The sequence below is a fragment of the Agelaius tricolor genome, unplaced genomic scaffold (genome assembly GCF_023055355.1).
Source record: "Agelaius tricolor isolate 1412-34295 unplaced genomic scaffold, bAgeTri1.0.p SCAF_2, whole genome shotgun sequence".
Classification (NCBI taxonomy): domain Eukaryota; kingdom Metazoa; phylum Chordata; class Aves; order Passeriformes; family Icteridae; genus Agelaius; species Agelaius tricolor.
Genome location: NW_027269262.1, coordinates 35,827,828 through 35,840,102, shown reverse-complemented (window position 1 = coordinate 35,840,102; position 12,275 = coordinate 35,827,828). Strand labels below are relative to the sequence as shown.

The following is a 12,275-nucleotide window of genomic DNA, read 5'->3' as shown; positions in this document are numbered from 1 at the left end:
TGTACACCATCCCAAGTGAACAACTTCCATGCATCTGCCTATATCATTTTCTTGTCAAATAGAAGGCATATTTTTCTTAAATCTGTTCAACAGTAGTTGAAACCTGTCTTTTGTGAGAAGCTAGTCATTCCTTCCTCAGCTCCTTTACTGTCTTGCCTGAAGGGGCATGTACATTCAACACAAACTTCAGAAGCCAACATAAAACATCCTACAAAAGACAAGGTCATAAAGGATGATGGGAATGGTTACAAAATAAACAATGAAGGCACAATAAAAGTGGTTTTAAAATACAAAAAAGCAGCCTTTATTATGAGATCATAATACATGCCAAAATAAAAGTGTCTTTTAAATCACTGTGTATGTTTATGAATTGTATTTACAGGTTTTTCCTGCCATTTTAAAACTAGAATTTGTTTGGTTTTGCAGATATTTTCAAAAATAAATATTATAAAACATGATTCAAGAAAAGATGCATACAATAGGAAAAGGGAAACCTGGCTTGAAACAAAGCCATTCCTGCAGAAGCCAAGAACAAAGAACGGGTTGAAAACTTAAATACGCCCTACCTTAAACTGAGAGGGTAAAATTTTGTAAAAACAAGAATAAATCACCTAAAAACTGAAGATAGGAGGTTTTTTTTCTTTTTTATAATATAACATCAAAATTACACAGAATGCCCCAGTGATCACTAGGAAACCTGCCACATTCTAGTTTTTCCAAACCAATTAAGTCTATGCTTCGTGGAATGAAATGCCCCCCTTCCGCTGCAGGCCGAAAGTAAATGCGGTCAAACCTCATCTTGCACTTGTAGGCTGCATTCAGGTTGGTGTTGGACTGCGTGTCCCAAGTGTAGCGACAGTGCTTAGGTTTACCCAAAAACTCCCAGGCATCCTTAATGTTGCCAGGCAGATTACCCAGTTTAGTAACCTGAAGGTAGAAGAAGGGAAAAAATTCCACAGGACAGTGAATTCACAAATTCTACCTTAAAAAATAGAACTGAGTTGTCACAGCATTGGATTTTTTTCTGTAAAACATAAGTTGTTAAAAATCAAAGATCTTGGAGATGTTTCTAAACTATGGTATTTCTCCAGATAGTCTAAAGCACGACCATTTCCTGTAGCACTTTCTAAATCCAAAACATGTTCCAAAATAAATGTTCAGCTCTGAAATGCTGAGGCATAGGAGCCAACATGATGTTTCCTAAACCAACGTCATTCCAGTTCACCGCAATGGAATTTCATGATAATGAGAGGTGAAACTCTGACCTTCTAGTAATAACGCACAAATTTCCCTTTTAGTATCAGCAGCCAAAAACTACTTCTAATTTTCAATGTCTGGATTGCCAGGAATTAAAATCTATTTCTCCAGACCACCCTCTTTCTTCATTGATTCTGAGAATTGGAGAGTTGAACAAGTAAAGACCAGGTTCTCAAAATGAAAAAATGTTTTTGAAGTCAAAACTTCCATCAAATCTGCCTGCATCTGTTCAGATACAAGTATTGTTATTAAAACATTTTGTTATTTGGAAAGGGACTCCATATATATCACCTCAGCCAAAACAACGCTTACTTCTACTTGGTCACAGTTCCACATCTTAAGAATAAGTTTTGACTATCTCTGCTCTGCCTAAGCGGGTAATTTCTCATAAAGACAACAGAAAAGCCTGAGAAGGTTTTGCCAAAATACCTTCTCTAAATAACAAAGTTGCTTATTTCTATTTACCTCGCTGTCTCTGAGGTTTGTATCCCCTCCAAATATAACAGTGGTGGACTCAGACTCCTTCTGCATTTCGTTTAACACTATTTGCAGCTGCTTTATCCGTTCCTTGGAGTGATCTTTAGTGCTCTCCAGATGAGAAGTCATAAGGCAAAGTTCAATACCAGATATGCTCACCTGTGTGTGAAACAAAGAGGCAGTATTGCTATCCACATCATGATAAGAAGCTCAGAGACAAAATCTTATCACAAAGCAAATGACTGAATGTTAGAGCTCTGGTTAATATTAGTTTTACATTGAAGAAAAGGGGCTTAGAGAAGGACAAAAGGCTTTTAGTTTTGTTTTCAGACGTTATGAGACTTGAAAGCAAAGTAAGGTAAGTAACTTGCATAAAAGATTTGTTGGTATCAAATGCCACTGGGCTTGTATGCTTGGAAAAGTTTTTCTGCTCTTTGAGACTGTCACAGAGAAAAAGCCAGTTCAGCCTTTCCTGGGATTTTCTGTTTGGAAGGCAGAAGTACAGCTGCTTAGTCTAAGTACATCCTGACTCACTCACATGCACAACTAAAAGGTTCCTCTTCATGGAAGTCGTTGGAAAAGGTATTATGTCATGTTTCAGTAGCTTCACTCTGGACTTCTTTAACATTACAGCAGTGAAATACCCATCTATGTTACCTACAGAGGACCAAGCAAAGAAATGTTTGAGGACATCTTCTGCTGTACCACAGCAGAACTGCCATAAAGCAGTTAAGGTTCTGAAAGAGACCTTTTTACCACAACCTGTGAGAATATGTTGATTTTTAAGTCATTAGTGAAAAGTTACATGATAATGGTTTGAATTTTCCAGATTTTTTTTAAATGCAAATACCTAAAAAATTTACTTATCTATGGTACTTTTTGATTACCCTTGCTACCAATCTTTCAAAATGCAGAAAGAAATACAAAGGAAAACGCCAGAAAAGCAAGCTTTTCACATGCATAATTTGCATCAAGCTACATGCTGATACCAAAACACAGAAACATCAAATGCTTCCTTCTTCACTTTACTCTTTATATTCTTTAAAACTGTTGGAGATTTTGGCAAGAGAAACAGAATAAACCCAACCTTTACTTTCTGGTTTTTGTCTTTAGCACCTGAGGGTATTTTCTTACTTGGAATAATAGTGTAATTGCCTGCTTTCATCTGGAGAAGAGGGAGATGTGGTGGGATGACCTCCTGTAAAAACACAACATCCGGACTGTATCTGAAATCAGCAAGGTAAGAAAAATTTCAATTAATAACTGAGTAGTACTGCAACACTCTGAGGCCAAATGGAACAAAGTCAGGGATTTCAGGTGAACCTTGCTCTCATTTTCCTAGGTTTTGTAAGAATCTGCTCTTTAAAAAAAGAAAAAGCTATCTGCACTGTACTCAGCAGCACAAAGACACCACCCTTACTAAAAGGGAGGAAACAATTGTTATTATGCATGAAACCAACACGGTAATAAAATGCATTACTTCCTTCTACCATGACCTTGCAGGTTTATACTACATAACATGAGGAATTCATCTTAAGCAGCTGAAAAGTAGCTTTGGGACATGTTTTCCAGAAGATTCTCATGTACTGGATGCTATTATGAATTATGTTTGTGATGTATGGTTGCAACTTGAACAATATTGCTCATTATTAGACTTTTAAAGTAGCCATCTGGAAACATTTAACCTCTGGGATGCTGCACAGGTTCACACCTTTTACAGTCAGTATAACAACTCTCAGCCATTTAGGATTTATAGGGCGATTGATCTGTTGCATCTAAGATTAAGATAATTGGGTCATGAAGATTTTTAAATTCTTAAATCAAGAAGCCTTTTTATTTTTCTGTTGAATCCAGGCACCTGACAATACAAAGAGGAGGCTGTACTTACAATGCCAGGTATGTACAGACTCCTCTAGCTCGATCTTTCACATTTCCCAGATCCAGCCCATCAATGTTCCAGGTGATCAGCGAGAAGTTGCTGTCATCTTCTTTCTGCTGCGAGTCTTCACCGTTGACACCAGCAGTACTTGTAGTTGCATCTGCAGTGAGGTCAATGCTAAAGAGAGAGTGTATTTGTTTGTTAACATGCTAATACTGACCTCACAAGTGATTGCCTCACTTATCTGCTAAAGCATGTATGGATCTCAACATCATTTAAAAGCACAGTAACTAAAACATACAGGCCCCTGACTTACAGAGCTGTGGTACACAGGTGAAGTAAGTGGTTTTTTCTCCACCTATGGATGGAAGATAACATTTACCATTCTGATGTGAGCAGATGGTAACCAACAAAATCCAAAGCCTTGAGTAGTTCAACTCTTTCCCCACAATCCCACTCTTTCCCCATGTACTTCAGGAACAGGCTGCTTCCAAGTGGACTCCCCATGGGGTCACAAGTCCTGCCTGCTCCTACATGGGCTCCTCTGTCCATGTGCCCACAGGTCCTGCCAGGAGCTTGCTCCAGTGTGGGCTTCCCATGGGATCAGCCTTCCTCAGGAACCCAGCTGCTGCAGTGGAGAGTCCTCCCTGGGCTGCAGGTGGATCTCTATTGCACTGTAGTTCTCCAATGGGCATGCAGGAGCACAGCTGCCTCACCATGCTCTGCACTTGAGGGAATCTCTGTTCCTGCACCTGGAGCACCTCCTGCCCCTCCTTCTTCGCTGACCCTTGGTGTCTGCAGGGCTGTTTTCAGTTCTCTCTTCTGCTGCAGATGTTGTGGTGCAGCAACTTTTTAACTTTAAGTACATTATCCCAGAGGCACTACCACCACCACTGATGGGCACAGCATTGTTCCACAGAGGGTCTGCCTTGAAGCCAGCTGACCTTGGCTCTGTCAGACACAGAGGAGGCTTCTGGCAGCTTCTCACAGCAGCCATGCCTGTAACCCCTCGCTACCCAAACCTTGCCAAGCAAACCTGGTCAGAATACTGCTGACAACACACCGATGTTTTTGTTGTTGCTAACTAGTGCCTACCTCTAGACAAGGGCTTTTCAGTTTCCCATGCTCTGCCAGGTGCATAAGAAGCTGGGAAGAAACATGACCAGGCGAGCTGACGTGAACTGGCAAAAGGGATACTCCATACCACAGATCATCATGTTCAATGAATGGACTCGGAAGGAACTGGCCAGGAGGAGCCAGCTGCTGCTTAGAGATGGGCTGGGCATCAGTCAGTGGGTGGTGAGCAATTGTACTGTGCATCACTTATCTTTCTTGGCTTCCTTTTCTCTCTCTCTTTTTGTTATCTCAAATTTCATTACAGTTAATTTTATATTATTATCATTAATTTTATTTCTACTGTAAAACTGTTTTTTTACCTCAACCCATGGGTTTTATCTTTTTTTTTTTCAATTCTCTTTCCCACCCCACTGAGAGAGTGATGGTAAGTCAGGGTGTCCAAGTGAGTGAGTGAGTGGGTATCTGGGGTTAAACCACAGCAGGCAGGGATCTGGAAAAGTTCAATTCCACATGCAGATCAGTACACTCAATACCTCCTCCAGGTATGCTATGAGATGGTGTACGTAGAACACAGATCTTACATCTTAACTTTCACAGGTACATCTAACAAAGTATGCATGTACAAGCCTATTTTATTTATAGAGATAAAAATATGCATACATCCACTATAATACAAATATGCATAATTTACTCATATACAGATGTGTGTATGGTAAAATCTGTATACGTATCACTACACAACACAAGGCAAAGAGAAGAAAATATGCCTGTGCCTTCTCCAAAAGTTCACAATCCACCAGTCTGGAGGATCCACAGAGGGAAAAGGCAGTCCAAAAGCCTGAGAGCCTCTCCGTGAGAGAAAAACGTCGGGAGAGGACGAGAACGGCAGCAGAAAAGGAACAGGAACCGCCTGCCTCGCTGCACCTCAGCCGAGGTGCGATGCCCGGCGGGAGGGGAGCGCTGCTCCCCAGGTTACGCCCCGGCCCAGCGATGTGTCTCCCCGGGTGTGGGGGCCCCAGCGCCTTCCTGCCGAGGGGAACCTGCCTTCTTCCGGGGAGAAGAACCTGCCTTCTCCCGGGGAGGGAAACCTGCCTGCCCGCTCCCCAAGCCGCTGCTCCTACCGCATCCCCCCGTCCCTGTCACCTACCAGGTGCCGCTGTCCGCGCATGCCGAGGCCGCCCCGCCCGCCGCTGCCCCCGTGTCCTGCGGCGGGTCGAAGTAGGCGTTCAGCGCCCTCTGAAACACAGGGGCGGCTGTCAGCGAGGGGCCGCCGCCGGGCAGCCCCGCGGCCCCGCCGGCCCCGGCCATACCTCCATGTGCCAGTCGCTGCCGGCCAAGAAGCGGCGCGCCACGGTCTCGTCGCTGCTGGTGATGGCGGCGAACTCGGAGCACAGCACCTTCCTCCGCTTGACGACGTGGAGCACTTCCTCATCCTCCTGCTCCCGCTTATGCTCCGCCGGGGGCGGGCTCGGCGCGGCCTCGGCCCTCTCCTCCATGGCTGCGGCGGAAGGCGGGGAGAGGCGCCGCCCGCCGGGGTTGCCGTGCCGCGTTGCTGTGCCGGGGTTGCCGTTCCGGGGCGCGGGCGGGTGGGCGGACGGACGGCGGTCAGCGGGGCGGCAGCATGGGGCTCACGGTGGAGAGCCTGAAGGAGGCTATGAAGTACATGGTGGAGTCGAAGGGCTTCGACCGAGTGCTCGGCAAGGTACGGGCACTTGGAGGGCAGGGCTCCGGGAGCGCGGCTCCGCCGGGACAGCTCGTCTGTAGGGCCTTTGTCCCCTCCCGGAATAACCGGCTGGACCGGGATCAGCCCGCGGGGGCTGCGCGGGGCCGAGCCTGGCGGGGCTGCGGGCACGGCAGGAACCCGCCGGTGTTTCCCCGCATTCCAGGCCTCGCACCCTGGCGTGTGGCCTTGCTGCTAACACGGAGTAGAAAACACAATTGTTACAATAAGAATAATTACTCAGTTGTTATTCAGTAACTCTCGTTAAACGCTCCAGCTGCCTTCCAGCAGCTCTCTGAAGGTGGCTGTACTGAATAACCTTTAGGAGTCATTCAGCAGGTGGCATTCTTTCCTTCGCAGTACGTGCGAAGCCATTAACTTCCGGGACTGTGCAATTGTAAAATAAACTTCCCTGTTTAAAATTAGAAAGGTGTCTCGTTATGACATCTCCTGAGCCTGAGGTGAGGCTGACCGCACAATGCACACCCCAGTGCTCTCTGAATTTCTACACAAGGCCTTACGCTATACCTTCACTGCACATTCTGGTGCAAGGAAATGTAATTGACTGGTACTGCTGCAGTGTCATGCTACATTATGCTCAAAAAAAAAGTTGAAGTTACTGTTCATTTACACTGCAACTTGTGTAGCATGCAGTAGCATAGCTGCTGTGTAGGAAAGTTCTTGTTCTAGAAGCAGTTTCAGTATTCTCATTAAATTTTCACTTTAATTTTTATTTGGTTGTGTAACTGTGACATGGAGTGATGGAGTAAATATAGCTAAGAAAATCAGCCATGTAAAAATGGCTTTGCATTATAGAGGAGCAAATGTTATAATGGAAGCAGTGCTTTTGTTGACAGCACCATGATCTGATATACTTAATAGAAACCAACTGTTAACAAAGTAATTCTTACAGTCATGTTTTTCCAAGACATGTTGGTGAGTATAAAGTTTTTTAAAAATGTATAAAGCTTTAAGAAGATAGTTTATATATTTATGAAGTCCATTTAGTTCTTAGTCACCACTTCACTGTGATAAATATACGCACCTTTTAAATCCTGATTAGTGGTGAGCAGATACTACCATTTCAGCTTGTAAAGGTAACTGCCTGGAAGTGAGCCTTGGGAGACAGGTTTCCCGTCTTCCTGGGGAATGCTTTCAGATTTTTTCTGCAACCTTCTAGAATTAGGATGCTAGGAATCTGATGATAATAACAATAAAAGTGCAGTTTGAATTAAAAGTAACGGCTGCTTTTCTGCAAGATCCCTGAAATCTCTCTTACCAGAAGTAAATGACTCAATTTTCTTATTCCAGGGAAGACACATTTTAGTCTGAAACCTTTCACCTCAAGCCTCAGACTTAGTTTCTGGTGTAACTCCAACGTGGTATCTACCCAGGCTTTAATGACTGTGTGTTTAAAGCCTGGAAGCTGAAGCAGTGTGCTGTTCCCCAAGGCAGACGCGTGGGAGGACAAGCACAGCAGGGCTGGAGAAGCACAGACCAGCAGCTCTAGCTGAGTAGGTCCTGGGAGCGTTCAAGTACTGAACTATTTTTGTCAAGGAGAGCAGGCATGTAGTGCCAGATCAGAGCAATGACAAATGGGACCAGATGCTTTCCTCACCTCGCTGGTGGGGTGGAACACCAGTCCCAGTCCCTGACGGGAGTGGAAGCAATCTGCTGCCAGTGTTGAGCATCAGTAAAGTCCTCCTTAGAAATTCTGTCAGAAGCTCAGGCCTCCAGGGCAGTGCAGCATGCCTGATTTAGGACTTGGGGTTTTCATTGATATCGGTGCTATTTCTGCATTAAGATGTTGCCTCAGTAATTTCCTCTCTGTTTAATACCAGTTATTTCCATTAGAAGACTGTACTACATCATCGTTGATCTTAGTATCATTTGTCTGCAAAATTTGGATAGACTTTGGTTTATCAGAAAGGGTAAAACTCAGCTCTTACATTGCATCATAAATAAAGAACTGAATTTATATAATTTATAATGAAACTGGAAACATTTCAACCTTAATACCGTTTAAGATCAAAAAATATTTAAACTCAGCTGGTAACAGAATGGAAACATTCAAGTTTAAAAAAACCCTTGTAAAAAAATTGAAAATTAGTAAGAAGAAATATAATAAATATGTCCACATTTCACTTTTAATAGTCTAAAGGCACTTCAAAGTCTTAGTTATACATGTAAATATATGTGGAACTTACCCCAGTTTTGCATCTGCTTTCAGATTTTGAATATAGTGCTACTGACTGAAGAAATTGAAATAGAGATTTTCAAATACTGAATTGCAGTAACTTCTTGGTGTCAAAATTCCAGCTTCTTTTGTTGGTTATAGGGGGAAGCATGGTACCACAGGTGAGCTGTAATTCTGGATTTACCACCTGTGGGCCGGAATAAAACTGTATATGCAAATAATGATGCTGTAACACTGTGATACAGCCTTGGATACTTTTATTCATGAATATGAATTCTGATCAGAGAGGCCGATCTGATTAGTATTTCCAACGCTCATTTCAAAATACTGATTTTTATTGAGGTTGCTCTTATGTAATGATTAATGAATTACTGGTGGTCTCATTACCATATTGTGAGCTAACAAATGCCTTCACAACCATGGTACACACAGATACTTAGAGCAGTTTTGTGTTCCCTCTAATCTGGCCTTTCACTCATGGCTTAAAGCAAAAGGAAAACTGAAGACAGTTTCCTCCTAAGGAATTCATGACAGCATAGCACCTATTGAAGTTCTGTTAGGCTGTCAGTTTAAATATTTGTCTGCATTAGAAGTACAGATTTTTCTAAGGCAACAGTCTTCTGCTCAAAATTTTGGGGATATCTAATGGGACAGTTGAATTACTCTATTTTCCATCTTTTAATTTGTCTCATGAGTCCAGAGTCAGAAAAAATTTACTTTCAATTTGATTGAGGGCAATATTAGGTGTTGGTATTACTGTCACTAAGCTTTTTATTCCTTTTTTTGGTTATACAGATGAAACTTCACTCTGCAACTCCTGGAAAAGTCGTTTGTGAAATGAAAGTAGAGGAGGAGCATACCAACAGAGGTGGCACATTACATGGAGGTTTGACAGCCACCCTTGTGGATGTGGTGTCAACAGCAGCATTGCTGTACACAGAAAGAGCAGCACCTGGGGTCAGTGTGGACATGAACATCACGTAGGTATCGTCCACTCTATGGTTACCAGAACATACTCACTTTTCTTCCCCTACTGACTGACTCCATTGTACATCTTTTCTGTGCTGTGGCACTCACTAAAAATGGGTGCTTTCTTTGGTTTCAGAAGTCCTGTTTTGATAAATTAAAGGAGTTGCATGTGTGTTTTTGGAGACTGACATTTGATTTCAAATTTTGAGTTGGACCTTCTTAAGCTTTTATTTGTTACATGTGTTTATGAGACAGTACCCATTCCTTCACAGAATGTATGTAACAGGATGTTGATATAGCAACAGTTTTACTCCTAAGAAATTGGTTTGGTTTCTGTTTTTGCTTGTGCAGGTATGTTAATGTCTCCTCAAAACCCAAGCTCTAGGGTAAGCAGCATTCTGTAAACCCTTTTTTAGTTTACTCCATAAACCAGAGAAAAAGCAGAGTTTACCTCTGTTGTGTATAGAGGGTGAATTACAGATTGAATCAGAATTTCTCAGTGGAAGAAAAATCCTTTGCTTTAGGTTAATTTAAGGTACTTTTATACTGAGAATAGTTCTTCCTGTAATGAAAATTCAAAGCACGGTGTCTTAAAAAACCAATTGTTCTGAAACTTTCTTTGATCATGCTATTGTAGCTTGTCAGCTTTGCTTCATGACTTTTAATGAAGGCATTATGACCAATTGGAACTAAAGTAATCCTACTTAGAATAACTAACACAGAGCATTAAAAATGTTAGAAAAGTAACCCCTCATCAAAACTGCCTTTAAAAAACAAAAAAAGCTTTAAAAGTGTGTGGGGAGTGATCTGTATCTTTACCAGGTTCCCTCCTTTCTCTCCCAGCACCTTCTGATTTCTCCACTAGGCAGATGGGGGATTAAGCATTTATTTGAGCTTCATGCTACCATTGTGATGACTAGGATCTCACTGGAAATTAAAACCTAAAATTCTCCTATCATTATAGGAGAATTTTCCTGCAGTAGTATAACAAGAGGCCGACATCTGAATTGTTGACACTATCAGTTATGTTCACCCAATTACATAAGGGCTGAAATCTGAAGAAAGTGCTGTCTTTGGAGGTGATCCAAAATTACCTTTAGGCAATGTTACATGAAGCAATATTAATATCTTTTTTTAACTTGGACTACTGCATTCATTGAACAAGTGAGATTGGATATCAAATATTGTTACAAGAACTTTTTTCCTTTTTGGGAAGGAGCTTTTTAAAAAGTTGTCATGAGGAAGCTATTTCAGTAATGGAAAGAACAGAGAGAAACAGAGAAAATTTTTTTTGGTAACCACAAGAGGATCAGCAGTAGCTTCTGGAAATGAGACAAGGCTGAAATCCTGCCCTTGTCAAGCAGTGGAGCTGGTGCTACATCAGCATGAGGCGTGGCTGACATTCTTGTGACATGGCGTCGTGTATAAAAATGGACTCGTTGATGAAATTTATCTCAACGAGATTAACATCCAGCAATTCTTCATTTTCCTCTGCAGCTCTAACATTTGAATATTGTTCCCTTACTTCAGATCATGGTTGGATCGTGTTCCTCCTAATTTGTTCCAGGGGAACTTTTTGTGCAGAAATTTCTTCCTATTCCCCGAAGAGTGTGTTTTAAAAGCGCACCCTCCTGCTCATGTAAATAAAACAAAGAGTTTTCTAATGAATGGAAACAACATTTGAGGGTGCCCAGATTACCATGACTTTCCTCTAACCAGGGTATGGGAACAGTTAACCTATGCTTACAGTTCCATACAGAAATGACCTTCTGGAGCCTTTGTGACATTGACATTTTGCAGCTGAAGCAGCCAAACTAGTTTAGAAAGGCTGTAGGAAGCCAGCAGTGGTTGGAATAGGACTTGGAGCTGAACTTTTAACTGAAGTCTTGGATACCTCATTGTTTCTGTTCCAAAACAGACTTTTCCACAGAACCATGCCAATGGGTTTCTTTCTAGCCTCCATTTTCTCAGAGAACTCTTACACTTACTTACCACTGCCAGTAGTTAGAGGAGCTCAAATCCATTAAGTGGGAGCTTGCAAGTAGGCAGGCAGACAGAGATGTTGCTTTATTATTTGCTTCTACTAATTCCTTCATGATAATATAAAATGCAGGAATATTCTTGGATTTATCCTCTGTACAATTCCTTACCTGTTCCTTTTTTTCTTCCTTGAAGATACACTTCTGCTGCTAAGATTGGAGAAGACATACTGATAACAGCTCAGATTTTGAAGCAAGGAAAAACTCTTGCATTTGCCACTGTGGATTTAACAAATAAAGCTACAGGAAAGTTAATTGCACAAGGTAGACATACAAAGTTCTTGGGAAATTAATATGAAAAAGTATTTTAAATAAGCATGTTTGGACTCCAGAATCCCATTTAGAATTATTTTCTCACTTATGCAATATCATCTGCACAAAGTTGTGATAGTTGCTATCAAGTGAATTTGTCTCAATTATATAATAAGCAAACAGATTTCTTAATTACCACCAGCCTGGGTTTGGGATGAACAACAGAGTGTGAACAGCACAGGGAGGCACCTTGCTTTTTTTGGTCAAGATAGCAGAAGGGAAGAGCCTTTGGGCCAGCCATATGGTTAACCAGCATGACAACATTTTAAGAGATCTGCCTTCTCTACCTGTGGCATCATGTGACAAGGCAACCCTGTCTCCATGCCTGTCACTGTCACACTCAAACAC

General features: G+C 42.1%; 2 protein-coding genes across 3 annotated transcripts; one reads left to right on the top strand and one right to left on the bottom strand.

Annotated features, from left to right (window-relative positions):
• Positions 1-277: 277 nt before the first annotated feature.
• Positions 278-6,186, bottom strand: TDP2 (tyrosyl-DNA phosphodiesterase 2). 2 transcript variants are annotated; one of them, XM_071456171.1, is made up of 7 exons: positions 6,001-6,186; positions 5,838-5,926; positions 3,623-3,790; positions 2,869-2,960; positions 2,273-2,391; positions 1,723-1,893; positions 278-927 (listed from the first exon to the last, which is right to left on the bottom strand). In XM_071456171.1, exons 1-7 carry the CDS (start codon positions 6,184-6,186, stop codon positions 646-648), a joined length of 1,107 nt encoding a protein of 368 aa, XP_071312272.1. In that variant the 3' UTR covers positions 278-645. The 2 variants fall into 2 exon arrangements, with proteins under 2 accessions (XP_071312272.1, XP_071312276.1); XM_071456175.1 differs by lacking the exon at positions 5,838-5,926 and having other exon boundaries at positions 6,001-6,156.
• On the top strand, positions 6,147-11,890 carry ACOT13 (acyl-CoA thioesterase 13). Its single transcript, XM_071456193.1, has 3 exons — positions 6,147-6,392; positions 9,403-9,591; positions 11,752-11,890. Exons 1-2 carry the CDS (start codon positions 6,312-6,314, stop codon positions 9,589-9,591), a joined length of 270 nt encoding a protein of 89 aa, XP_071312294.1. The 5' UTR covers positions 6,147-6,311; the 3' UTR covers positions 11,752-11,890.
• Positions 11,891-12,275: the final 385 nt, after the last annotated feature.

Coding starts and splice junctions, on each gene's coding strand:
- TDP2 (XM_071456171.1), bottom strand. CDS start 6,186: ATGGAGGAGAGGGCCGAGGCCGCGCCGAGCCCGCCCCCGGCGGAGCAT. Junction 3,791..5,837: donor TGCGCGGACAGCGGCACCTG/GTAGGTGACAGG, acceptor CTCTCTCTTTAG/CATTGACCTCACTGCAGATG. Junction 1,894..2,272: donor GGAACCTTTTAGTTGTGCAT/GTGAGTGAGTCA, acceptor TTTCACACACAG/GTGAGCATATCTGGTATTGA.
- ACOT13 (XM_071456193.1), top strand. CDS start 6,312: ATGGGGCTCACGGTGGAGAGCCTGAAGGAGGCTATGAAGTACATGGTG. Junction 6,393..9,402: donor TCGACCGAGTGCTCGGCAAG/GTACGGGCACTT, acceptor TTGGTTATACAG/ATGAAACTTCACTCTGCAAC.